The sequence below is a fragment of the Chamaea fasciata genome, unplaced genomic scaffold (assembly GCF_029207755.1).
Source record: "Chamaea fasciata isolate MVZ Bird 193981 ecotype frontalis unplaced genomic scaffold, bChaFas1.0.hap1 SCAF_2, whole genome shotgun sequence".
NCBI classification, from domain to species: Eukaryota; Metazoa; Chordata; class Aves; order Passeriformes; family Sylviidae; genus Chamaea; species Chamaea fasciata.
In genome coordinates this window covers 48,785,234-48,809,824 of record NW_027094087.1, presented here as the reverse complement: position 1 = coordinate 48,809,824, position 24,591 = coordinate 48,785,234, and the positions used below count along the sequence as shown (strand labels likewise).

Genomic DNA, 24,591 nt, shown 5'->3' with positions numbered 1-24,591 from the left:
TCTCTTTGCTAAACACTAGCACTCAAAACCTCCTATAGAAGTCTATGTCATAGTATAATTTCCTGTTTCATGAAAAATCTGTTTCCTTTTCTCATTTTTAAAATTCATGACTTTGGATGTTGTTGTTCTGGGGTTACAAATTAAGACAGAGGTCTTTACATACCTTTTATACATGTGCACTTCTGAACGTCTTCCATGCTATAATTTCCTCCAAGAAGCAATTGCTCCCTTCTTGTCATGCTCTCTCCATAGTTTTTAACAACTCTGAGTGGTTCCTCTGTGAATCCTCTAAAAGTTTGTGATTCTTTTGGGAGATGATCAATTCTTCTTCCACAATGTGTCCTTCATGGCACTTTACACCAATTCACGGAAAGACATTACCTTGTTATCAATGTTATTCTCCTTTCTTCTCTGTGTGTATCCTAACATCTCATGATCTATTTTTTTCTTGAGCAAGCCAGAGAGTGGAGTGTCAGTGAGCTGTGATGGTGACAGACTGCTCCATTTATTTAGGAAATAAACACTCTTCTTGCTGTAGCTATCCCAGCTGCTAATGTTTCCATATTGTCCTACACTTCACCACCTGGCCAGTTACTACAACCCAGGTCTCATTTTCAAGCTGCTCACGTCAAATGCTGTAACCTGTTTCGTCTGCGGTGCTTTTAATGGTAGGTCTTGAGAAACCTGCTGCCTCTTCAGCGAAGAGCTGATGGAGGTGCCTGCAAGAACTGTTCCAACAGTAAATCCTGGGGAAATGAAGGGGGGAAGTAGGGATAAATATGAGTAAGGCAGGGCCTTGAGGATAGTACCTGAACAGCTAAAACCAGGACCTGCAGGAGGAATGCCACAAGAGCAGAGAATTTGTCTCAGCATATCAAGGCCCTTTAGCAATCTATATCACATTATTTTGCTTTACAAGGCATCACCTCTTATTTATCAACATCTTTTCTGTTAGTTCCTCTATAATTCACTTGCTCAGAATTCAATGAATATGTTTTTAAGGGCTAGCTGTGCTACATGAATCCAATCCTAAGTTCCAGATTGTTGGAAATAGAAGTGTTTTGAAGAACTTACACAGATGTCTACTGTCTCCTTGGAGGCAGCTTTTATACCAAGTTTATATTTTTCACTGAGATGTATTTACACTGAAGAAAGCAACTTGGCATGAGTGTCTTCGTCTATTAGCATCTACTTTCACATAGTCTTTTCACACCTCTCATGATGCTGCTACGTTTTTTTGTTTGGTTCAAATTCTCCACATTTATTAGGTACCTTCTCTAAACCTTAGTACCAACTCAGAGAGGTCAGAAAGTACCACTGCAGGCCTTCATGAGACTATTCAGTGCAGCAAGACAAATGCTGCACAGAACTGCAGTTCTGTGGAAAATGCTGTTTCTACAAAATGCATGTGATTTTTTTGACTTTTTACATGTAAGGGGAGGTGGTCATACTCTTTAAAGGCAAAACCATGCACATTTAGAGTGCTTTGTTCAGGAGATTATTCTGTGAGATGATCAATATCCCATACAGAGTAATTGGCTCAGTTGTAAATCTTTGCATTGTAGACACCCATTACTAGATGGAGTAAATCCCACATGTGCAATGTACTGTTAGATTAACTCAAAGTTTTCTTACAACTGCCAAAATTTAACATCTTGATGACTGGGAATATAAAAGCACTTATTTTCAGTTAAATGTACAAATGAATCACTTATTTTCAATATAAGTTCAGGTTTTTTTGTACCTTCCATTAATTTGATTCTTCATTATATATGACAAAAATGTTGCAATGGAAATTCTGATTTTCTCTTGACTCCTCATTTTCATTTATTCTATTCTGTTCTTGAACTGAGTCTCTTCCACGCACCTGCCTTAGCCACTGCTGAGGAAAGTCATGTTCTGTAACAGACATTTTCCTGGGAATAAAAGAGTTTGAGTTACAAGGAGATGTCCCTTTGCAGTAAAGATTTTCAGGTAGCCTGCACTTCATGTTCCTAGCCCTCCTTATGCTTCTTTAATTAGCTACTAGAAAACAATATTACTTGCTATACTTCCAAAACAAAAAAGGCAAAATCTTATTATCTGCAATAATGAGGTTTATGGTTTTGTTTTTTCAACCAAAATGAAACATAATTAATAAAATTAAGCAGTAAATAGCCTTAACAACCTGCTTTGCTATTTCCAATTAATAATGTCTTCCAAAGTATTACTGCATCAGTATTGTGTTAGTTCAGTATTTTGAACTTCTCCAGCACAACTAATTTATTCTGAAATACCAGACCAGTAAGATTTACTAATTGTTTCCCCTGTAAAACTGTTAAGGTAGCCGTGGTTTTTTTACAACCATGTCAGCCTCTCAAGACAAATTGAGAAGACTCTCAGGGGTGACATATTTAGCTGAATAATGTCAGCTATTAGATAAGGGAAGCGACAGGGATAGTGCAGTTAAATACCTACTTTCTAATTACATTCTCTGGGAAAATTAGAAGTATATGAAAACACAAAGTTATTACAGTAATGTACTAATTTAATGCTCTTGGTTACTAACATTAAATAAACTTTCTGACAAAGCAAGATCCTTCGACTCAACCTTTCTCTTTGGCTCCTAGAAAAACTTGAAGGCAAACAACAGATAGGACTTCTCAGGAAAAGAATTTCACTCTTTCTAAGGATACTTTTGCCTTCAAAGTGTATAAATTAGAGTCATAAACTATATCCTTTGCTTAGACACTATGTGATATGCTCAATATGCCTTGTTCTATAAGTTAACATAGAGCTTGCATTATAGTATCTTTTGAATATTAAAAAGCTAAACATTGCAAATATAACTTTAAAAAAATCCCATTTTGCTAATGTCTTAGGAGAACAGTTGGTGTTAAATTATCCCTGCTACCAAATGTATAAATCTTTCAAAATATGGCATGCATGTTACATAAATAGCTCATATTTATTATTCTAGTAACAGTAACTATATGATGCTATTATTAAACTATACTGTTAAACTGTTACACTCTTGTCTCACTCTTATGCCAAAGAACTAAAATCTGTAGTGTTGCATGGAAACAAAACCAACCTTTCAGGTAGGTGTCTGAGAAGCGTAACTAATTTCTGTTCCATTATTGTAAAAAAATGCTGTAGAAAAATCAACAGAAATCACTAGTGGCACTGTTTAACATATCCTGACTTGTAGAGTCTTTCTGTATTGACCTTTTCCTTTATGTTTCCTAGTTTTCCCTTGTAACACCAGAAGAACAATGTCTGTAATTGTAATTAGATCAATCTGACAATGAGTCTGGCAGCTAAAGAGGAATTGGGAGAAAAATAATCTAATCTTAAACATGAGTGGTATTTGCTGGAGGGAAGGGAGGAAGGGAGGGTGTATGTAATTTTTTTTAAAGGGGAATGTAAAACTTGCCAGGAATTCCTTAATTCATTTTCTTAAATTTTTTTCGTAATCTTGTACTTCATGATCTTGAGTAGCTGCTGAGTATATTGAAAAATCAGAGCAATGTTGAAATGGCCTGTAAATGCGTATTTCCTTGAGTATGCAAAATGGCATGTTTCAGTTTTTAATTACATTTTTAGGGGCAGAGCTAGTGGCAGAAAGATGGCCGTGACTATTTTTGTATCCATTATCCACTGATACCAGTTCAGAATTTGTAAACATCTCTAGTAGGCAACTGAGCATCCTGATCATAGAATAGTTTATATTGGAAGGGACATTAAGGGTCATGTACTTCCAATCCCTCTGCCATGGGCAGAGATGTCACCCACTAGACCAGGTTGCTCATAGCCCCATCCAACCTAGCCTTAAACACTTCAAGGAATGGGGCATCCACAACTTCTCTGGGCAACCTGTGCCAGTAAAGAATTTCCTCCTAACACCTAGTCTAAATCTTTCCTCTCTTAGTTTAAACCCACTGCCTGCTCCCATCAGTATGAAAAGTGGCTCTCCCTTTCTTTTTTATAGGCCACTTTAAGTTCTACAAGGCTGCCATGAGGTCTTCTTGGAGTCTTCTCTTCTCCCGGCTAAACAACCCCAGCCCTCTTAACCTGTCTTTCTAGGAGAGGTGTTCCACCTCTCTGATCATCTTCATGGCCTTCCTATGGACATGCTCTAACAGGTCCATCCATGTCTTTCCTGTGCCATGGACCCCAGAGCAAGACACAGCACTCCAAGCAGGGTCTCATGAGGGCAAGGCAGAGGGGCAGAATCACTTCCCCCACCCTGCTGTCACACTGCCTGGGAGGAAGCCCAGGTTGTGGTTTGTCTTCTGGGCTGCGAGCACACACTGCTGGCTCATGTCCTGCTTTTCATTCACAAGAAACCCCAAGTCCTTCTTCACAGGGCTGCTCTCAAGGAGTTCCTTTCCCAGGCTGTGCTCATGTCTGGGATGGCCCCAACAGCTGCAGACCCTTGCACCTGGATTTGTTAAACCTCATGAGGTTCTTGTAGGGCCACTTCTCAGGTTTGTCCAGGTCCCTCTGGATGGCATCCTGTCCTTCTGTTGTGTCAACTGCACTGCTCAGCTTTGTGCCATCTGAAGACTCACTGAGTGTGCACTCCATCCCACTGTCAATGTCAATGATGAAGATATTGAAGAGCACAGATCCCAAGACAGGGCCCTGAGGGACACCCTTTGTCAGTGGCCTCCACCTGGACTCAGACACATTGACCACAATTCTCTGGCTGTGTCCAATTCCTTATTGACGTTATCAACCAAATAGTCCACCCTTCAAATCCACATCTCTCCAGAGATGAGAGTGTCATATGGGCCTGTGTCAAAGGCTGTACAGAAGTCTAGGCCAATGACGTCTGTCAGTCTGCCCTTTTCAACAGTTGCCCTCACTCCACCACAGAAGGCCAATAGATTGGTCAGGCAGGATTTGCCCTTATGAAGCCATGCTGGCTGTCTTGGATCACCACATCTTGCATGCGCCTTGATAATGGTTTCATGAAGATGTTCTCCATGTCCTTCCCAAGTACAGAGATGAGCCTCTTTAGTTCTGCATGTTGTCCTTTCTTACCTTTTTAAAAATAACTAATGATTCCCTTTTTTCAGTGACCATGGACTTTGCCTGACTGGCATGTCTTTTCAAATTTGATGGAGAGTGGCTTGGTAACAATACCAGCCAGCTTCTTCAGAAGCTTGGGATGCATGTCATCAGGTCCCATGGGCTTCTGGCTGTTCAGCTTCACCAAGTGGTCCTAAACCTCTTTTTCTCTTACAGTGGGAGAGACTTCACTCCCCCAGCTCTCACCTGGAGGTTGGGGGAATTGAGAGACATTCAGGGACTTGAGATCCTGTAATGGTGAAAACCACAGTTTTTGAGAGGCGTAAATACAGCCCCAGTCTTGGCATGGAAATCTACAGCTGGCTGTTGTGAAATGCTGAGCTCGGGGGGTTTCTGAGTTCTTTGTCCTCTCTTGAGCTTAAATGCCTGATAGACATTTTATCTCCATTCTCTCAAGATCCAAGATTGGATTGCACTTTTGAGAATAAGGACACAACTGAGGAATGAGTGTTCCCTTTGCAAAATGTCACATTTGGTGTAGTATCTAGAATGAAAGTCTAAGCTAGGCTGAGGTCTTCAATCCAAGGATGATCGTTTCATCCTATACATATGCATAGGGTTTGACCTAGTTTCTCATATATTGTGTGTTCCCATAAAAAGTGACCTTATTTCTGGTTGAATCCTGAATGTGAGGTGCTTTGTAATATAAGCAATAAAATAACATAACACTACATAAATGGTAAATTGCTGCATTCTTTATGTTGCTGTTGCCTTGAATTTGTGCTTTAATCTCATATGGATAAAGCTCTCAATATATGCTCCAAAACACTGTGACTATCAAAAAGCTGACAGGTAGTGTACTGAAAATTTACAACATAGGATCAAAATCTCCAAAACTTCTAGAGATAAGAGAGGTGGGTACCTTCTGGTACCTAATGTGGAAAAGCCCTTGTGCAGAGGGTAATTTGTGTGTCTTTCTTGCCTTCAGAAGTCTTTAAAATAAAAGTCACCACAGAAATGTTATTGTTTGATTATTTACTAAAATAAAAACGTTCAATGCATTTTAGTCAAGAGAGAGCTTAGGCTTGCCCAAGATTAGATATGAATTATATTAGATTTGACACAGAATGAAGGTGAATATTGCAATACATTGTAGAAAAAAATGCAGCAAGAAATCAGACTGTTATCTATAAAGAGCCTTAAGAATGTTTAGCATGAAGACTGGAGGAACTCCAGGCAGTGCATCATGGTGCTACATACACCCAGCTTTTACTGCCTGTTTGGGCTTGTATAGCTATGAATTCAGACTAAAGGGGTGCTAAGATTCTGAAATATAAAGAAGTCAGTGAAATAATGACAGTTCCTTAATCTCATAGTCGATTAATATGTAAGGCCTCTTCTCCTTTCTTAAATCATCTGCCTAGAGTTACATATTCTCATTCTTTAATCATGGAGATGATGAAGAGGCTTGACACTGTGCACAGCTGTTATACTTGGTGAGCTAAAATATCCTGTCATAAAGTACGTCCTTGAGTCTGTTTTCATACTGTCCTATTTGGCTTGGTGTAAACATTAATGTTTTAATTGATTTTTTTCTTTTTTTATCAACTATAAAATATTAGTAGGTATTTCTAGTCATAAATGGGTTTTAAAGACAGCCTAAGATGCTGGAGGGCCCTGAATGTGAAGGTGCATGTGGCCATGAAGCCCCAGCTATTGCTGCAAGGGATGAAACATTTGAAGTTACATAATAAGCTGATCAAAATTCCAGATATTCTATAATTAACTCTAGCAGCTCATGGTAAGGTTCTGTGTGTTTGATGGTCTCCTTCTAGCTCTCATGAGTGTTGTAGGTCCTAGATTAACTCAAGACCTAGCCCCCAGTCCTGAGGTACAGCTAATCCTAGGAGAAAGCCCTCAAACTTTTTTCCATCAGCTGTCAAAAGGTCAGCAAATTTTGAAAACACATTTGCATTAATTTACATGCATGAATTTACATGCTTCTCTGGCTAAAGAGATACTTATGGTTATGTACATGCCCTGTCTTACTCTTAGTGTAGTAGGGACAAATCCTCAGATACATGTCACTATGAATTGTAGCACAGGCAACAGAATGACTGTAATGTGACATCTCTCCTTTATTCTCATGTCATTACTCCATGAAGTACAAAATGATTGCTCCAGCTTCTGGAGAAAGGATTTGTGTAGGACATCTGTCCCATAACAGAGTAAACTGAGTCTGTCAGTAAGTGAGAGCTATTGTTCTTTATGCAGACAGCATGGAGGTCCCAGGGAATGGGGAACTGGTTCATCTTACAGTCATGAGACTTTGGGAGAGCCACCTTCACTTCCCTCAATAATTAATAAAAAATTACTAATCAAATGTACATTTCCATGCTGAAACAGAATTCAAGCTGTAAAGGTAGAGAGACATCTCAGCATCCAGTTTTCCAGCAGCTGGTATCACCAAGGTCGTTGCAGATGTGCATTCTGACAATAGTCCAGAAGCCCAGCCCGAGAGTATAGGAAGCTGAAAATCCTTTGTTGCATTAATTAGTAGGTTTTGCCCACTTAGAAGCCCTTTTCAAATGTTTCCATTCTGGTTTTGTTTTTTGTTTGTTGTTTTTGTTTGTTTGTTTGTTTTTTTCTTGGAACATTGCAGTATACCAATTAGGAGATAACTTCTTGAAACTGAATAGCAATAACTGCTTTCTGATCTCAGATGTTGCATCATGAGTTGGAATTATTTTTAGTTCATGTGACAGAGTGAGTAAAACTGGACAGAAGATAGATGTGGATCAGTAGGTGCACCCTCTACTGTAGGATTTTTTCAATTTTCTGGGTTGACACAATAATTTTCACTTTAAAAGTTTATTCTTGTTGGATGTGACTTGTAGCTCATGTAAATCAGACCTACCTTGATTTAAGATCAGCTGAAGCAATGATTTTTTTTGTAAAATCAGTGCTTTTCAAAAGATGAATAGTGCCTTAAATCTAACTGTAAAAACAGATTTTAAGCAGTGGCCATTAACTTGAATTAAACAACAGAAAACTGAGAAGGATGATATTTGTCTCGTGATTAAGGACAAAAAGTTAAAGGTATGCAAGGTGATAGAAAAATCTCCATTCATTCTATCAGCGTTTAGTTGTAGTCCATGATGTGCATGTGAGTGGTATAAAAATTGTTCAACAAACATGTCATAAATGTTAAGCAATGCTATCCAAAAATTCTTTTTATATCAATTGTCTGAAGCTTGCCTAATATCACATTTTATAATTCTATTATTTTAAGTTCAGTTTACTCCATTTAGAAATCATACTGAGCTATGGAGAACCATAACACTGTGAAGAGAGTGTGGAGTTTTCCACTAAAGGATCCTTGAATATTTCTAGGAAGGTCATGGTGCTTAGCTACCAAAAAAAAAAAAAATAAAAAAAAATAAAAAAAAAAAATAAAAAATAAAAAATTAATTGTCTGCATTGCAGAAAAGCATAAAACAAGTTTTTCATATTAGTTCTGTGAATATATTTGTTTTGGCTGTCCATGACATCTGAGAAGTAATACATGCTAATTTTATAACCCCTCTGTGGGAGTGCAGTTACTTTACTCCATTTCAAGAAGTGAAATGTGTTTGGTTGGTTGGCTTGTTTTGTTTTTCCCTTTAAAATAGCTTTATCCAGTACTACATATATTGAAATTAGTTTCAATCTTTAGGCTATGCAGGAATGTGTGTGTTTGTGGGAGGATTAGGGGCCAGAGGGGGAAATTTGAGCTAGTCCCTAACAAATTTCTGCTCTCTCCTGTTGTCAGAGAAGGATGCATGCAGGTGACTAAGTAGCTCATCGTGACTTTTGCCAATGATTTTAAACATGATATGACACAGAAAGGTCAAGGTCAAGGCTTCTGTACAGACATTTTGTGATGTCTGTAAGACAGTAAATTATAAATTATAAAATATGGTTATGGCTGTAGAAACCCTAACATCTCTGACTTGCAGTTCGACTTGTGTATTAGGAGTGATATAGCTGCAGAAGTCAGAGACCAAACTGCTTAAGGGTTTGCTCTGGATAGCAGTAATCCAAGGGCCACTGTAGCAGTGGGGATGTTCATAACTAGCTGAAGAGCATTAATTTCTTTGTTCAGTCAATGCTGCTCTGACTTGTTGAAGGTCACAGATTAAGCCAGCAGCCCCTTCAGTATGTGAGCACACAAAACCATGCTCTGTCACATCAGCAATTTTTGCAGGGAAAAGTTTGGAAGGGTGGGTGAATCAGAGGCGCACACACACATATATATCTCTAAAAGCGTGTGTCTATATATGTCTGCATATGCTTACTTGGGGAGCGGAAGAGGGAGTGGTTAGGGTGCATGATGTGTATGTCGTAAAGACGATTTCTAGATCCAGTGTCTCCAGAGTGTGTTGAGTCCAATGCGGCCCACCACCACAGTTAGTGTATAAAAATGAATGGATTTAGGCATAGTATTAACTTTGAGCATTAACTTTGAGCATGCCTTCTCTAAACAATTTCAAACCATACAGGTCTGTTAGTCTTTTGGTGCACTGCAATCCTCTTGTTCTTAGTTCACATATGTATAAGGGGTGTATAAGGGGTTCTCAACTCCTGATGCAGCATAATTTCACCCATCTTTTCTCACCATATGCATAATCTTGGCAGGTAAGGCAAAAAGTAAGGCAAGCAGCTGGGAACACAGGGCTTTGAAGTTGTTTAGGTGTTTACATGGCAGTTATCTGAATTGCACCTGGGGATTTGCTGGCAGTGAACCCCACTGCAAAGGGAAATGTATGCTTTTCTATGAAAATATTAACATTGTGACCATAACACAAATGCATTGTCCTATATTTATATGTGTTGAAGTGTTCATTTTGAAAATAAACAACAGAAGTCAATACACATCACAACCATTGGTTTTCCTGTGGGCTACACCAGAATTTGCAGTGGAGTTGTCATTTCTGACACGTCTTGTGTGCATTTGCTGTGGAGGTGGTGAGGTAGGTGGCATTCTCTTACCTGGTGCTGGCACACTGAAAGCCATTCTGTTCTTTCTTAGAAAGGGAGAACTATGAAACCTCCCAAAGGGAAACCATGTCATTTGCATGGGAAAAGGTTTTTCTTTAAATCTGGCGTAACAGTTCTGATAAACAGAGACAAAACCAGAGGCAGACAAAAAAGAAATTATGACAGACTGAAAAGGATTTACAGCAGGTTTCCAGTACTGAAGTGTTCTATAAAGACTAAAATCTATAAATTACAAGATACAAAACATTCAGAATGTCTGCTTTCTCCTAAGGGTATCAGCCCTTGCTTGGATGCCAGAAGGGGCAGAGATGCTACCTAACATTTTCCACAGGTGTTCTCACAAAGCTGTCCACAGCTCTTCTGCTGTGTCAACTTCTGTATTTTCAGTAACTCTTTGAAATAAAACAATTTATTCTTCACTTATCCCTGCCTTATCTTTTACTGAAAAATGACCACTAAACAAACCTGTGTTGCTTTTTCTCAAGATGCCTAAAATGTTGACCAAGATTTTAACTGATGGCTAATACATCAGTTTACTGGGAAAAGTGCATTTTTGTTTAAGAATAAATTACAGTGATGAGTTTTATTGACCGTGAAGGAGAATACCTGATATCCACTTAGAGCCTAGCCATCATGAAACATTTCTGTGGACACTCAGTAGTGAAAACAAACTGCTGCCAATGGCGGTCTGAAGTTCATTCCCATCTAAGTACTGCTCTGGGCCAAGCTAAAACAACACCACAGCTGTAGCCAGAGCTCACAGGGCTTGGTTTTCATGTTATGCCATGTATTACTGCTAACTGCTGTTTGCTTTAGCAGTCACTCATTTCCCAGAGCAGGATAGCAGTCCCCAGCTTTCATTCCTCTCTTTGTTGTTCTGTGACCTCTTGTACCTTTCCCACTTCATTCTATCTTTAAAATAGATATAGCACTTCTTCCTACTCAAGAGGGTAAAAATGATAGCAATGTGTGACTCACTGTATTGTTCCAGGATTGTAAAAAGGGGCTGCTCTGACCTCTCACTTTTGTTCATCTCCATTTGGCAGTGATTGCCCTTCTTTTCTGCCTTTCTTCCTCACACCTCTGCCCCATCACATTTCCACCTGACCCCCACACATATGTTCTGACAACTATATTATCTTCAGTTTTTACTCATGTCTTTGTTTATACAGAAGTGAGGCTGGTTATCTTAGTCCAGGACTGAGCACTAATTGTTATTTGCACAGTTCTGAGCATGTTGATGTTGGTCCTGCTGCAGAGTTGAGAGTTCAGAATGACTAAGTTCTTCTGGGACTTGGTAAAGGTAAAAGCATAATGAAGAGGACATTTTTTGATTTTATCAGGATGAAATTTGCTGAAACATGGCAGAACTGTATCCTGTAAGGAAGTGATCCCAAGGGTGGGTGTTGGGAATTGGGCAGGATGAACTGAACATTTATGACACTATGCAAACCAAAAGTGCATACATATTCCACAAGCTGTTTCCTTGGCTAAATTCTTGAGGCTGCCTGTACCTGCTTTGCAAGAACATAATACCCAAGTGTCAGGTTAGATTTCAATTAGATTTTAAAATATTGGCTACTATTAAAGCATATCTAAAAGCCCAAAAGTGGGAAGTGCTATTGAGAGTTTGTGTAAGTGAAAGAGAATGGGGGTATATCACCGCTTTACACCAGGTGGAACCAGACCTGTTTTGCTGCCCTGGTCACCTTGAATGGCTGAGGGACATCTGTTTGTGCAGTGAAACATCTGTGTTCTGTCTCTCAGGTATATCCAGCTGGCCACAAAGGGCAAAATAGTGACAACAGAAAAGCTGTTCTCACAGCTTGCTTTGGTTAGGACATGGACTTCCACAAGCACAGTATAGAATCCCTGCAAATTTAAGAAAACTACCATGGATATATTACAGCAAAGTAACATTCTGGAGTTTTAAATATCTATATCTCCAAATAATATTTTAAAAATAGTAATTTTACCTGTTCAGAGCTATTTTCTAAATTAATTCCAGTGACCTCCAAAATCACAGGTATCTTGAAGGTGAAGAAGGTATGTAAACTTATGATACCTTGGTGCCCTTTTTTCATGGTTTTGAATACAAATATTGATAGAAATAGTCTTTCTGTTCTGTGAAATGCTTTGCCAGTTTGTAAAATTTTCTTATATGGTCCAAGACCAGGCTTTGCAAATTTCTTATGTAATGTAATACAATGGTTAAATATTAAAGTAAACACATTTTCAACACAAAAAGTATTTTTTCTTTCAAAGCTATCAAGGTGAAACCTCTTAACAATTCGCTTTTTATTTGATAATTCACATTCTCTGTTGAAAAGTCATATCAATTGAATTTTTAATGGAAAAAGAGTTTGGAAAAAGTCCTCAATAGTTGCAAGCTCCAGAGTACCACTTCTACTGATTCCCTTGTTATTGCTCTCATTCTTCTCTGGGATTTGTGGAGCAGTTGCAAACTATTGCAACATGGTTTTTTACCCTAATGTAAATGCTGATATCTGAGCATACCTGCATATGTGGTGTGGCATAGTCAGCAACAAAGAGGATCTTGTCAACACAGAGGCTTCTTGCTATCCATTAAATAATAGGAAATTTTTCATGTTCAGACTTCCACTAGTGGTACTGGGGCCAAATTCAGGAGATCAGACAGTTCACTCTTCAAGACCATGGAATAGTAAAATAGTCATTTTATTCCATTGGGGAAATCATAGGAGGAGCAAAGGTAATGTAGAGTGAATGACAACAAAAACCCCAAGATTACAGAGTATTAAAGTGCTTGCATTACAGCAAGATGTGAGACAGAGGAAATGGAGCTGTAATGGAGCTCTTGTGATGAAAGCAACAAATTAAAGAGCAGAAATTGTTTGAGGATAAAATTAATGTTCTGCTGCTTTTGATTCTCATTTGTCAAGATGAGTGCTAGTGCTGGTGCTAGACAAATAGGCATGGCCAGCTGAGCCACCAGGATGAATGCTATCATCCAATCTGATGGCAAAATGAGCAATTGCAATGGTTTAATACAGTAAAAAATACCATAGAGGCACACTCTAGCACTCACTGCAAGTAGCTGCTCTCACATGTTGGAACTGAATCCTCCTCAATAAAAATTTGGTTATAACCCCCTGGGCTGTAATTGCTTGACATTTGGAAATCATATTAGCAGCTGCTAGAGGTAAAATCTCCCTGGTCTATTAATATAATAAATTCTTTTAGATAAGTATGATAAATTACACTTACTGAAATGCATGTTCCTTTGCTGTTAGTCTTGTAGCTCGTTTTCTTCTAATCTCACTTGGAACATTGTTGAAATGGTTTTCATTTTTATATACTTTATCATTGCCCTGCTCCACTTATTGTAAATCTTTTTTTTAATGCCGTCCAAAAGCTTTCACTTTAAAATAGTTTCCAGGCAGTTTTCTATTTGATCAAAGGTTTCAAAACAGCAGCCATAAGAATGTCACTTATTTTCTAAACTTCTATCAATAGTACATAGGCAAAATAGCTACATATTTGTAGCAGACAGACAAAAAGCAATTGAATAACTCTTTCTTTTTATGACAGTTTTTTGAACCAGCACTGATCTTGGTGCAAAATTAAATAAAACAAATATTTGGAATAAAGAAAAATGCATTTTAAGAACTGTGAGTGAGGGTAATTTTGCCAATTAAAATACAAAACTAGAGAAAATAATTTTCAAATTTTCATTAAGTGTCCTTTAACAGCTGTGCACGATTATTAAATATGCTTTTATATATCTAGGCAGTATTTACAATTTTACCTTTTTAGAATACAGCTCAGAATATATAAGTTTAGGGTTTTCAAAAGACGTGTCCGTGTCCTCTGAATTCTTACAGATGCTTGAAGCCCTGCATAAGTACTCAAAGGCTGCAGTGAGGTCTCCCGAGAGCCTTCTCTTCTGCAACTCTCTCAGCCTGTCTTCATAGGAGAGTTTTTTCAGCCCTGTGATCATCTTCGTGGCCCTCCCGTGGGCCCATTCCAGCAGGACCACATTTTTTCTGTGCTGGGGTCCCCAGAGCTAGATGCAGCACTCCCAGTGGGGTTTCATGAGAGTGGAGTAGAGGGGCAGAATCACCTCCCTTGACCTGCCGGTCACCCTTCTTATGAACAAGCAAGAAGACTTGCTTGACTGCAGACTGGGGAGCTGTTTAAGCTTCTTTCTTTGACCCCATCATGAAGAGTTTGCAGCACAGTAGCTCAGGTTCAATGGAAGAAATTAAGAATTTCGCCTTCCCTCCTTCTAACCTGGTGAGGCGGCCAATGTGTTGTGATGCAACAGGTGTAGGGCAGAGTCCCATCCAACCAAGATCTGTCTTCCATGCCACAAGTGACTTCTCCAATAGCACTCAGGCCGTGTATTAAATATGGTCTCTAATAAACACCTCTGCAGTGGTTGTATTTTAAAGGAAAATTATGAGCCCTGTTGTCAGCCTTTGAAGATACATCTTAAGCACTAAAATCCAGCAGCAGTTTCAACCCTGTACCAAAGATGGGTGCAAGTCTCTGGGAGAAATCAAATTTCTGACACAGCAGTCTCAGCAGTATTTTCTGTGGAATAGCTTCAGTATTGTCATTATTCTCAACTGACTAACATGCTCTAGGGAACTTGCAAGTGTCATCCAGATTGAAGATCTCATTGCAGGGGCCAGGTAACTTCAAGTTAAGGGTAACATTGCTGAGTGTCATAATATTACTTCCCTTTTTGGGCTGTAGAATTTTATTTTGAAGTAGTAACTAGGATTTTCTTTCCTTCTGTCAACATCTTTCTGAAAGGATCTAATAAACCTGGTGATTGAACCTGCAGATGATTGAGTTTTGCATGTGGATTGCTGTTTTCCTCCTTTAAAACTGCCTGTATGTCACTCTAATTAAAGCCTAGTAGGTTATTAAATTGCTAGAATTAAGAACCAGCATGATTTTCAACATTTATACTTTGCAGGACCTTCTTCAGTTTAGAGTGCTTTCCTTTAGTATCACTGAACCAGTTGGAAGTCATACAGATTTATCCTTTTTCCTCTGCAAGGAGTATCACGTTTCAGAGTGGTGCTGCTGGTTGCTCACTGCAGAACATAAGCTCACAGAATCCAAAGCCTTTTTTATTAACAGCAGATGTAAAGTAGTCCTGTCCAAATGCCAGGGTTTATTTAATTGCAGTGATATTTTTGATACCATATCTATGTTGAATAAATTCTCTGGCTTTTTTATTAAATGTCTAGAGGAGTTATTTGCATGCTGAACAGATACACTAATTACCTTTTCTATTTGTTTTTTGGGGGGGTGTGATTTCCTGAGAGTGAGTGATGACAGTTTGACAGGTACTTAGAAATATCAATGGAAGATATGGGCATATTTGAAATAGGAGCATAAAGGAGCTAATAACTAATAGAGGTTGATGGAAAAGAGGGAAGCAAAGGACTTGGATGCAAAATAGTTTGGTTTTTTTTTTAAATTGTGTATGATATTACAGAATTGGCTGGCATTGCAGAATCCCTGTGCTGTTGCAAATTAAAATGGTTTTGTAGTTGTTCAAGTCAACCGTTTCATAATCTGTGTCAAAAAAACCCAAAGCTTTTATGTGACAATAAGCTTTCTGGGATATTATTAAGTCATTTAATCCAGTTGTTTGATGAGTTCCATGTCCTGATCACTTATAACCATGAAAGAGTATATGTAGATCAGAGAAACAGTTTTTTTGTTGAATATGTTTATTTTCCGTGTTGACTTTATAATGTTGGTGTTTTGCTTCTACCTTCACTTCCACTTCATCCAGGGAGTTCATTTGAGTAATTTGTTTCCAAGCAGAATACCTTTCAGGAAAATCACACAATCATTGAATCATTTAGGTTGTATAAGACCTCAAAGATCATCAAGTCCAGCCATTAACTCAACAACATCAAGTCCACCATTTAACCATGTACCTTAGGTTCCACGCGTGCATCTACATATCTTTTAACTACCTCTAGCAATGGTGACTCCACCCTTCCCAGAACAAACAGCCTGCCTCGATGCTTGGCAATGATTTCTGTGAGGAAGTTTTTCTTAAAATCCAATCAAAACTTCTCCTGGTGAAACTTGAGGCCGTGTCAGGTTCTTTATAAATGTAACATCCACTTTCCTCCCACCAATAGATCCACAGCCTCTCTTGAGCTAGCTGCACCAACATTGAGAGTACAATTGCCTCATTCATGTCACTGGTTCATCCTTCTCTGATCATAGAGTACCGGTTGACACTGCCCAGGCAAGATTTTGGAGACCTTTGCTCACAGAGGTGAATGTGGAATGGCTCTGCTGAGACACAGGACTGCTGAGGGGTAGGAATGGACCCAGCATTCCATACATTTCTGATTTCTATGGGCTGGTTTACATGCTTCAGCAAATAAAACATGGCTATAGCAGCAGAGTGTGTTTATCTTTGGCTTCTGTTTGACACTTGTACTTGCAAAATTGTTACAGCTGGAGTTGTACGCAAATGATTTCTTTATTATTCATAGCAGCAGGTGCTGCAACAGTCTTTTGGCTGCAGTTGTACTCTCTTGGTCCATGGTTTCTATATATTTGATTAGCTGGTGCCATGCTGTTCAGATGGGTTGCTTGTCCTCCAATAAATGTATTTTGTTACACAATCAGTTATATAGTGCGTTATCATTTCCATAAATCACTTTTAGTTGGCAGCTTTCTGTTGCCACTTGGGATTGTTCCAGCAATAATTTGCATCCTTTTTTGTATGGCATCCTAAAAAGATCTTGGAAGTTAACATAGCCTGCGTATGATTTTAATAACTGGTGTCCTTCTGGCAGCACTAGAACACACAAACCAGCTATCCATGAAGAACTGATATATTTATTTTTGATTCACATGTCATTTATGTATTCTTCAAGAAGTGCTTATCCAAAGATTCAGTATGGCAATTTAGGCATAGACCTGGCTTATGCCAGAGTTGTGATGCGAAAAATCAGATGCCTGTCCCCACATGGGGTGATAAACAACACTGCACCCCACTGAAGAGTGGAGGGACAATATGATATGCCTCACTCAGAAAGGCATCCCAAAAACCTGGCACATTCATGTGTGACCTGCTTGTCCCTTGCCAGTTGACACAGCCTGTGCCTGAATTTCCTACTTCTCTGTGGAAATGAGATGCTTTGCCACTAATGAAACCTGATTTGGACTCAGCCACTTGTTATCTTCCCATCAGAAGTGACCACTCCACTTGGATCCCTGCTGGCTAAAGATAGGTCAGCTTCAGCTGCTGCTCAGGAAGACCATGCAAAGGAGCAAGAGGCTGTTTTAGAATGAAATTGCCTTGCAGAAGGCAAAAAAAAATGTAGTCTAGCTGTGCTTTCCCTGTTATTAAGAGAGATGCCTAACCAATTCAGTTCTGTGCTCAGAGGAGGAATTTTCCAGTATCTCAGTAAAAGTCTTCATTAAATAAAAGGTAAATAAAAAGCATGTTTTCATAGACAGATTCCTATCAAGGCTGCAGAAGCAATATTGACTGAAGAGATAACGGAGCTCTTGGTGCATCTGATGAAAAAGTGCAGATGGTTGTCCCTGTGGGGACAAGCAGATAACAGGAACAGGGAGTGTGTCACTGCAAGGCACAAGAGTGGCTGTCTTTTCAGCTGCTTCCATATTTTTCACTTCATACTGGTACCTGGAGGAATCTGTTCACCCTTCTGTTTAATTTTTTAAAAAACTTAGGTGCAGTTTCACCCATTATGCTACTTTCATTTACAGCCTGCAATGCTGAGAGTTGATGGATCTGTGAAAGGAAATGCATTTAATCACTGTCAACAACCTCCTCATTTGGGCACTGAAAGCTATTAAAGAGAAAAGTAATGGACCAAGAGGTGCATCCAAGTGTGGTGTTAATGGTAACCCTTTGCAAACCCAAAGCAGTAAAGTGAAAAATACAAAGAAAACAACATGGCAGGTCAGTTTGCCCACAAGCCTCAGGCAGAACAACCATCTCTTGGTCACAGATGAGCAGGAGACATGCATCTACCTTTCTGAGTCACACTGTCCTGTTTCTTGCCCATCAGTAGAGCTGCCTACACAACTTTTCAGCAGCCTGCCTGCTCCCTGAGCCCCACCAGAATTACAAGACCCTTTCAGACATGTTCCAGTGTATTTTACCTCATGTATCCTTGCAGCACATACTCTCCTTGCAGAATATGCTCCTAGACTCACTCACTGCAAGACAGGTGAATCTGATTTGTTAATAGGTGCCAGGTTGTCAGTAGCAAGCAAAACTAGCTATTATGCATGATTTCTATTGATAAGCTCTGGATTTTATGCCTTATGTAAGGTGGTGACAATTAATAATTACATAGATTGTCATCTTGAAGTGTGCGACTTATTCGAAGGAAAAAATGTACCATTATTAAATAAAAATCACTTTCTTACAGATGCTGTTTCAGAAGCTGTGCAAGGAAAAAGCAGGTAAGTCTGCATTGCTTCTTGAAAGTTTCTTGGTTGCTTGTGTTACCATGCGTGCATTGATGGAGGACCCAGGGAATCTCTGCTATTAAATGGGTGTTCAGTGCATCTGTGACAACTGTTTCCATGCTGCTGTTCATGACCTATTGGTGTAGGATTAAAGTGGTTCTTAGGAAAGCTGATAATTCATCACCTTTGGACTTACACCTTGCCAGGTAAGATCTGAAATAGTGGGGATAAACCCAAGCATTGTTACTGGTGTCAGCACAGGACTCAGGGTTTTGCCATGACACTGTTGTGTGTGTGTGTGAGACGTGAACAAAGATGAGGAACACCTCAGAGCTCTTTCTGTCTCAGTCACTCAGCAGCTGAATCTTAGGAAGAAGCTCATTACAGAGGCATATTTTTCAAAAAATCTAACAACCCCCTGGGACCCACATGTCCCAAGTGGCAGAGTCTCAATGGCTGATTTTTCCCTTGGCAGGAGCCCATTATCTGATGGAAGAATTAAGAATTTTTCAATATTAGTGCAATAGTGAGTTTGACCATTATGCAGGAATTATTTAGGGCCACTGAGGCACCAAGACCAGAGCAATAAGCACAGCTAAAGACTCAGATACCCTGAACTGCACATACATTATCATGGTAGGAGCTAAGGAAAGGTTTGGATAGGCAGATATGTACACACACACAGATCCTGGTTCAGCAAGATACTTAACACACAATTAAACCCACATTTGACAAAACCAATTAATTGCAACAGGCGTAAGAAACTGCTTGGATGATTTGCTTAATTGAGAGTAAATGTCCTTATTAAATTGTAATGAAGCACAATTAAGAAATACAGAGAAAAGCAATGGCTTCCCAGAATGTGGGTTACTGGGGTTTAGTAACAGCCTCACAGTTTTGCAAAAAGAAATGTCCCCAAAGTCTAGATGAATCCTCCTTCCCACAAAAGTCTTTGCCAGTTAGAAGTATTTCAGTCATAAAGCAACTGACCTCTGGGGTCACCCATTTCTGACTGCATTTTCTGTTTTGTTAGTCAGGATGTATGCAGTGTATGCCAATTAAAAGGAAAGCAATTGGACATCGCTGCTGTAATTATCCCTCTGTCCCTAGATGACTTAGCATCTCTTTTTTGGCCTGAAGGACTAGTTTAAGCCAGTTTGTTCACTCAGTGATTTCTTCTTGCATCTGTCTCTCATGTAAACTGCGTCTGCAGTTTGTTCCAGGGGCCAACCTTAACTTGGTTAGATTCAGATGATCATGGCTTTTTGGAGCCATTTTCACTGATTCAGTGGCTCTGCTACCAAACTTGGTGGCTTAGCAAAATGCCAGAAACCCTGGGCTAGAAAACTCAGGTCTCTGTAGGCAATTCCACCCTCATGTACTTAACTTCAGGTCAACAAAACATGAAGGCTGCTGAGCATTGTGTAAACGTATGTATTTTCATTCAAGCTCTATACACATTAACTTTTTCCTACTTTATTATTTGGATGTGGATTTATTCATTATGGTATTTGCCAATGAAACACATGCCTGGGCTTTTCCAACTCTAAAAAAATTTCAGAAGTTCTGAGATAGATTGACCAATTGTTTTAATTGTATTCATTGTTGGACCAAAACCTCTCTGCGCCACTGAAGCCTCACTTTATAAAGAAAAGGAAAACGTGCCAATGGCACATGCATTTTAAATAAAACTAATTCTTTAAGCAATGTTCCTTTTATATAGTATGATTGATTTTTAATTGTTTTACTTTTATGACACTATTAATTTTGTCACTAAAAGAGATAAAGTTTTAGCACCCATCCTAACAGTAGAAATGTAGAATGATGGTTGAAAATCTGATGACTGCAGGCATGAAAGAAGAATGACGGGTCATTTTCTGACACAGTTTGGTGACTGAGGTGAAACTTAAGTCATAGAAATCTAGCATATGGTAGAGCTGGTAATAAATTTATCTCTAAAATGCTTCTGGCAGAAAATGTCCATTTCTTCAAATAGAACATTTTACAGGAAAAGGTTAGCATCCATTAATTTCTATGTAAAATCATTTCTGTAAAATAGGCGCACGTCTCAACATGGAATTATTTAACAGTCTTCAAAGTGAAAAGTGTTAATTTTTATATAACTTTGAATCTTTTGGCTTTGAAGTTTGTTACACTGAAGTATTAAAAAAAGTGAGAGAGGTAAAAAGAGAAAACATGATTTAAATCACGAAGGAGGAAAAATTTATGTTTTGAACTGAGGAACAAGGGTTTCTTCCAGATTTGCAGTTGCTAAACATTTCTGATATTTTCTGTGCTTTCTGGATAATAAGTTTTCTGGTTTGGAAAAGAAAACCTGTCCTGCCTGTATCAGCCACACACAGAACACAGCACTCACTGTTCTACTCAAGCTTGTTTTCTGCATCACTCTTCCCTTACATCCTTACTTTTTATTCTTTCTCATTCTCTTTTGTCATTAATTCTTCTGACCCCTTTCTTGTTCAGAGCTCTAGAGCTCTCAGGGGCCAAAAGAGTCTTTTCCCAGAGTGCCAGTGGGTCACCCTGCCCTCCCCATCAAAGAGCACCTATAAGCCCACCCTATCAGGAGCTGGGGATGCACAGGGCAGTTCAGAGCTGCTGCAGCTGGGGTGGGAACTTCTGCAGCCCTTTCCCCAAGACGGTGCTGTCCGTAGCTTACAGTCATTCTCCATGTAAACTCTTTTTGGATGTGAAAGGGAAAAAAACCTGCCCTTTGGAATGCTGTTCTCTCTCTTGTTGAATTTTATGTTATTTTTTCCCCCTCAAATAAATGCAATATTTTGGGGTTCCATTATATGGATTTGTAGTGGGTGTCTCACAACATTTATTATATATTTGTTAAACAATTGTTAAGCAGGATACCCAAAATGTGTCTAAGAAAAGCTACAGCTGCAGAGACCACCCAGCCACACCAGGGAACCTCACTTGAAGTACCAGCATTGCTGGCAGTGTCACTGTATGCTTGGCAGGCCTTGTGTCATTACTTCCAGATGTAATAACGTTGGTACTTACAACAGTGCGTGCACTGGAATTAATGATGATCTAACCATTCAGAAAAAAAAATTAAATAATGGTGAGATGTGATTCTAGAGGCATGAATTTATTCTGCTGTTTTCTTTAATCATGACAGGGTGCAGCATGAGTCGCTGGCTCCCTGGGGACTGGGGCAGACACAGGAACAGAGGTCAGACAGCTCCAGGATGAGGCCTGGGGACAGGGATGGGCCAAGAATGGGATGGGATGTCTGTCACTCTACAAGTCGGGTCACACGGCTGGGCAGGGCTGTGGCAGAGAACAGGCCTGTCGCAGCATCATAGGGCTGGGATGGACAGCTCTGGGTTGGGCTGAAATGGAGTTCCACAAACACTCAGAAATATATATATTTTACTATTAAGTAAATACAATGTTATTTGGACTTAGACATAGGCTGCAAATGTGGTGTTGCCCACACTCTTTAAGACGTAGTTAGCAAAGTACAAGGGACAGTCGCAAGAGAGGACAAGCAGTTTGGAGTGGGAAAGGTGGTTTCACACAGACAGGCTCACCCTTGGCCTGAGGTGAGCAAGTTGTTTGTTGGCTTTCTGTAGAAGCGGTTGACAGGAAGGCAACTCACATACTGCTTGTATGTGATGGCATTAATAAGCATTACAAATATGTTAAAAATACCCTGTTCTGTGGCTTTACCAAGACCTGTGAAAACACCAGATTCATCCACTGAACTCTGCTTTCTTTAGGAATGAATATGGCTATCCTGGTGGTACCTGTGGTTTCAGCCACTAAACCACATTCCTGCTATCATTAATAGCTGATGCCATTAATAGGACTGCCCCAGTCCCATCACCATGCAATAGACCACTCTGTTCAAGTCATCATCATCAATGCTTTTCTTCTCATATTGCCAGGTACATAACACCAAACCCAGTCTGCACCGCCTATCTCTTCTGCCCTTGCAATGTAGGAGGTCCTAATTGTCTGCTGTGGTAGCTCAGAGAACCCCTTGCTTAGCTGCTCCTCTTGCTGTCAGATTGCTGCTGGGTTTGTAGGTAGCCTGTGGCAATCACTATTAAAACCTGGCTGACTGATGCCGTGTCCCTACTATCCCCCATCATATGTCTTAGTAAAAAACATTCCACTCAGATTAAACATTCTAGCTGTATTTTAAAGTTATCACCACAGAGTTCAAGATGACTAACACAGAGCACACTTCATCACTGGTAGAGAAAATGAGCTCCCACTTCGTTGACAAAAATTTGAAGTCGGATTAAAAGCTGACACATCCGCTATTTTAGTGGTATGTATGAAACACTAAATATAGCAGTGTGCTGGTGTATTTGCTGATGCATGGTAATGTAGTCTGTAGCAGAACAGCAATGGGCTGGCAAGGAAGATGGTGCACTGCAGTAATACGATAAAATCCTCATGTGACCTTGGCCATTTCAGAAGTACTCCACGGATAATTGTGTATCCTTGACTGATATAATGCAAAATTCAAACAGGGGCAGTAGTGGTCCCAGGGCTTTAATGAGCAGCCTGATACTGCAGTATTTGCCCAGGCATAATGCAAATTGACTTCAAGGAGAGGTCTCCATAGTGTAAGGAACAGAACTGTGCTATATAGCAGCTGTATATGAACAACTGCCAACAACGGGCCTGATTCTGGAAAATGGGAGGGAATTGTAACTCCATCTGGCTCTTGTTAGAAACTGAAGGTGCTTGATTCATCACAAAATCAAACCTAAGTACAGTGGCTTACGTATTTTTTATGTTTCCTTAGTCATACAAGATTTTTATGCTTATGGTTTTATTTTACCTTTGCTGCAGTCCCTGGGCAGGAATTACAGGCTAATCACACTCTGAACAGGGAAATGGATGTCGCTCACAGAACTGTATCCTGTTCCAGGATTTTCTTCTTGCTTGTGGGGGGATAGAGGTGATCTCTTTCAGCCTTTAACATGCCATAGATGTCTGGCAAGTGTGCTGGTGGTGGAGCTGAGGCTGTGACTGTGAAACCTCTCTTCTCATCCTCTTCAAGGAGGAGGAGCAGCTGGATTAGACATTCAGCAGTGCCTTGCAAGACCTAGGCAGTGCTTATGCCTCATGCTGTCATTACTCCAGCTATAAAAGTTTACCCAAGATGAAAACCTGACCTTAAATAACTGGGGAAAATAAAATATCTTCATGCAATGATCCCTTGCACTTACTAGAAAGCAAAGCAGGGTCGCTTTGACATGTTTCCAGAATGAAGTGGAGGTGCTTACTTTGGACTGAAAAATGAACAGACTGTTTTCCTGAGGAGTGAAAGTAAACTACTGAATAAACCCAGCTGTTTAGTGGCCTTGGCCTCTTAACTATTTATGCTCTGTGTTGCTCAAATTAGAAGTAGGTGGAGTGGGTGCTTGTCCTGCAGTCAGTGCATCAGAGGGTCATTTCATCTGGCTTCAGTTCTAACTTTTCTGCAGCGCCAGTTTGGCTTCCAAAATTAGGCAGTGAGATTGCCTCTTCCTTTCATAATCAGAAATGATTGAACAAAGCCCTTCTTTGTTCTTCTAAAAAGGCAAATCTTTGCTAGTCAGCTCTTACTGATGTATTGGAGCAGCTGAGGGCACACTGGGATTTTCTGCTCTCAAAAGCAAGAGGAAAATGAGACATTGCAGTTTCTCAAAAAAACCCCAACAAACCAAAACAGCCAGATATAGATTAGAAATGCTTATGTTTACTGTTTTAGTATGTGAATTATAGACAAAAGCTTGATCCATTAAGAAATACTCCGAATTTTATATGACATTTCTAAAACAATAAGGCAGCAATGTATAAAAACACTTTATACACATGCAAATACTCAATGTCATTTTAAATATCTTTCCATATTTCCCTGTTCCATGGTTCTTTCTGTGAATTTGATTTTTAGTCAACATTTTAAATAAGAAAGAAAAATATGGAAAATAGAGATGATAAATATTAAAAATAATATCTAGTCCATAATTGTACAAAATATAGATCATTTCAGAATGAAGATATTATAAACATTTTTTCTAACTCAGT

General features: G+C 39.4%; 1 protein-coding gene across 5 annotated transcripts in view; it reads left to right on the top strand.

Annotated features, from left to right (window-relative positions):
• Positions 1 to 24,591, top strand: part of STARD13 (StAR related lipid transfer domain containing 13) — a 288,293-nt gene that overhangs the window by 106,437 nt on the left and 157,265 nt on the right. For all 5 annotated transcript variants that reach the window (XM_066175991.1, XM_066175992.1, XM_066175998.1 and 2 more), the window contains one exon: positions 18,492 to 18,525. In XM_066175991.1, the coding sequence (XP_066032088.1) occupies positions 18,492 to 18,525 (34 nt within the window). The remainder of the gene's footprint in view (positions 1 to 18,491; positions 18,526 to 24,591) is intronic.